This window comes from Gastrolobium bilobum, unplaced genomic scaffold, assembly GCF_033153095.1.
Source record: "Gastrolobium bilobum isolate Gb01-03AN ecotype WA unplaced genomic scaffold, APGP_CSIRO_Gbil_v1 utg4343, whole genome shotgun sequence".
Taxonomy (NCBI): domain Eukaryota; kingdom Viridiplantae; phylum Streptophyta; class Magnoliopsida; order Fabales; family Fabaceae; genus Gastrolobium; species Gastrolobium bilobum.
Genome location: NW_026899174.1, coordinates 19,044 through 22,666, shown reverse-complemented (window position 1 = coordinate 22,666; position 3,623 = coordinate 19,044). Strand labels below are relative to the sequence as shown.

Sequence of the window (3,623 nt, the reverse complement as noted above, 5' to 3'; positions counted from 1 at the left end):
TCTCTCAGCTCACACTCACACTCATCTCCTCTTATGTGAAAAAGTGATATATGATTATGTTATTTGATCATAACCACTCATTGACGATGAGATAAAAAGAGCGAGAAAAATAAATGATTTTTAAATGAATGATTGTGATCAAATAATATGACCACATGATCACTTTTTCATATGAGAATCCCTTCATCTCTTTCAGAATCTTCATCATTAATAAAGTTTAATGAGGTGATTATTTAGACATTGAGCTATTCAACAATAAATGTCATCAGCCACCGAGCATTAAGGAGGAACACACCCCAACAATAAATGATTACAGGTTTTGGTTTTTGGTTTTCGATTTTGTAGCACTTGGCTGACATTTGATTTGTATTCTTTAATTGGATTCTAGGAATATTTATATTGGTCTTCAGATTGTTAGAGCTCCTTTGAGAGTCTAAATAATCATGGGTTCTGTAAATGCACTTGTAATGTTCTATTTATATATAGTTGTTTCTTAGTTTCAGACTTTCTATCGTTCTCTTACATTCTATGAATCAAATTCATTTCTTTTTCTCAATGTAAGCAGTAGTTACAAGACAATCGTCACTTTGCTTTGTTAAAGTATAAGTATTTACATAACCCATTTGCCAATATTTTTCTTTCGATTAGAAGCACCCAAGTATTTCTATATATAGTGAAAGCAAAACTTTTGCTACATTGACAAGTAGTGTTATCTATAGCTTCATTAATATAAAAGAGCACAAATAAAGATTCTTGTTTAGTTTAATTAACTAACTTATTTTGTTCTAAAAAACATATTTTTCTTTTGTTTTTTCAAAATGTTTAAAAGAAAGTTTGTGGCTAAATTTTTTAGTACAAAATAAGCTAACTCAAACCTCTACAAATTAATTATTTGGGTTTATGGTGCATCTTAGTTAAAAGGGATAGTTGCCCCCACTTTGTGTTTCTTCAAAAATACCTAATCCCCACGGGATGTTGGGATTGAAATTCAATACTGGTTAAAACTCATTTGCATTGAATGGGATGTTGGGATTGAAGTTTATACCATTGTGAAGAGAGAGGAGATGGAAAAGATGGTCAATGAATTGATGGTGAGAGAGAAAGGAAAGAAGATGAGGCAAAAGATCATGGAGTTAAAGAAGAAGGCAGACGAGGTGGTTGTTCATACATGAACAAAGTGATTAAGGAGGTTTTGCTTAAACAAAATTTGACTAAACTGGTAAGTCATTGATTTTCTCCTCTTGAATTTGTTGCATTGTGAAGAAAAAATATAAATCAGTTAGAAGTGCTAGTCATGTTTAAATAGTAAGATATCAACCACATTGTTTCCCCCCCTAAGTTCCGTTTCAATACCTTAGAAATTTTTAGAGAATTTGTTTCCACAAAACCCAAGCAGTAGGGCAGTATTATCATAATCCTGAAAATAAAAAATGACTTATTACTTAGCCACCGCTCGAGTAGGGGTGTAAATGGGCCAGACTGGCCCAGTCCAGCCTACGGCCCGACCTACATTGAGACCAGCCCAGACCTGGCCTTTCAGAAAAGTAGAGTAGGCTTAAGCTTGTAAAAAAACTTTTTAATAAATAGGTCATAGGCCAATTTTGTCAAGCCCGGCCTACAGCCTTGTAGGCTGGCCTATTTAATTTATTAAAATAAAATAATAAAATAATATTTATTTTATGTGGCAAAGACACAAAATACCAAATACCAATATCTCTTACTTTTTGTGCTATTTTATTTTATGAAAGGAAAACTTGTCTAATGTCTCCAAATTTTACATGCTGTTGCAGCTTAATACCATGGAGCAATGGGTACCTTGCTGGATTATGATGTTACTGATGAAGATCTTTCAATAATACTCTTCTTTCCCTTGTCTTGATGGTGGTTTAAAGATTTTTAGATGAATGACATTCTCTTGTGGACTTTATTTCAGCATCCAGTAATTGTATTTTTCTTATTTTTCGTATTTCTTTGACTCTATTCCTCTATGATATAGATTCTAGAGCTGAGGTATTATGTTGACTCTTTCTTGTTTGTCATTTTTTTCTTATGAGAAGTACTAGTGCATGCATGAATGGAACTTTCTTTGCTCTATACAATTATTTTTTTTGCTTAGTATATATAGTGGGAGGCCCAAGGCCTGTAGGCCATGTCATGCTTTCTTATTTTTGAAAATGGGCCGAACTTGGCCTACAAATAAAGCCTTTAATAGGCCAGTAGGCCAGATATGCTGAATTTTTTTTGACGTAGGCTTGGGCCAGAATGGCCAAAGCCCAGCCCAGCCCAACCCATTTACACCCCTACGCTCGAGCTCACATAATATGCACAAACCAACCCAAACACAAATATCAGATAAAATAACTGAAAGATAATAAAGAAAAAGAGAAAAACAAAAACAAGAAAGACAGACACAATATAAACTCAATTTATTTTCACAAAATCACCCGAAATAAATACAAACGGCTAATGGTCTGGTATTTAAATGATAACAATTTTGATGATATGTATAACGGAGTATATATATCCTAGCTAAGCTAAGCAGACAAGGGAACTATACTTTCCACATACTTTTCAATTGGAGAATCCAAACATACTTGAACTGGAAATTGGTGCACAGGCTGAGCAATCAAATTATATATTATCAACCTTTGTTTACCCTTTCTTCCAAGGAGTTGATTTCCGTCCTTCAAGACGCCAAGGATTAAAATCTCCTTTGGCAAAACAATGCTGTGTGTTTTTGTCCATTTGTGTTCATTCATAACCCAAATCTCCAACCGTGCTTGCCTAAGATGTTGTACAATATAACCAAGGGAACCATTAACCTCAACAATGTTATCATTGACCAACAAAGTTTCTGTCTTTGAGATTTTCACTGGAGCCATGAGTTTGCTAAATTGATTGTTGCGGAAGTCAAAGCAAAGGATGGAACCAAAATCATCTTCATAGCCAATCAACCAATGATAAACCCCACCATTAACAAGAACATTGCAACCATTATAGAGTTGCAATAGAGCATTATTGGTAGGGGGGAGAGTAACATCATGGATAACGGTCCATGAATTTGTGCTAAAATCATAAACCTCTGCATATGAAATAATAAAACCATGATGAGGAAAATTGATGATGAGTTTGACAACTTTGAAGTCATTTGTGTTGGGATCAACACCGAAGCCATAATATTGATGAATGGGATCAAATGTGTGAGAAGGAAAAGGAATAAGATTGACCTCTCTTGTATTAGGATTCCACAAAACCAAGACAAAAAACACCGTTGCAAGAACCGTATGACCTTCCAAATTTGAAGCTGTTGTCGGGGAAAGAGCAATTGATATACTGAGGTGATTGTGATGGGTCATGGCATGTTAGTGATGTGTGGGTGTTGCTATCAAATTGAAACACCATGAGATGCTCTTTTGACATGTGCATATTCATGTGACTCATCACGAATCTGTGATTTCTAAAGAGTTCATTCCATGATCGTTGAACGCACTTGAATCGCATCAAAGACTTTGTTGGTAGCCTCACCAATATCTCAGACTCCAAATCTTCACTTAAATCCCTCGCCATTCTCTTGCAATTGCTATTTGGTAGTGTGAAAAGTGAAAACTGTGAAACAATTAGAT

At 34.8% G+C, this 3,623-nt stretch overlaps 1 protein-coding gene across 1 annotated transcript; it reads right to left on the bottom strand.

Moving 5' to 3' along the window:
• Positions 1-2,534: 2,534 nt before the first annotated feature.
• Positions 2,535-3,356, bottom strand: LOC133287974 (putative F-box/kelch-repeat protein At3g22730). The gene has a single exon (XM_061485675.1). The coding sequence runs from the start codon at positions 3,354-3,356 to the stop codon at positions 2,535-2,537; it is 822 nt and encodes a 273-aa protein (XP_061341659.1).
• Between the last annotated feature and the right edge of the window lie 267 nt (positions 3,357-3,623).

Excerpts from the sequence above, each read along its gene's own strand:
- LOC133287974 (XM_061485675.1), bottom strand. The coding sequence starts at position 3,356 with ATGACCCATCACAATCACCTCAGTATATCAATTGCTCTTTCCCCGACA.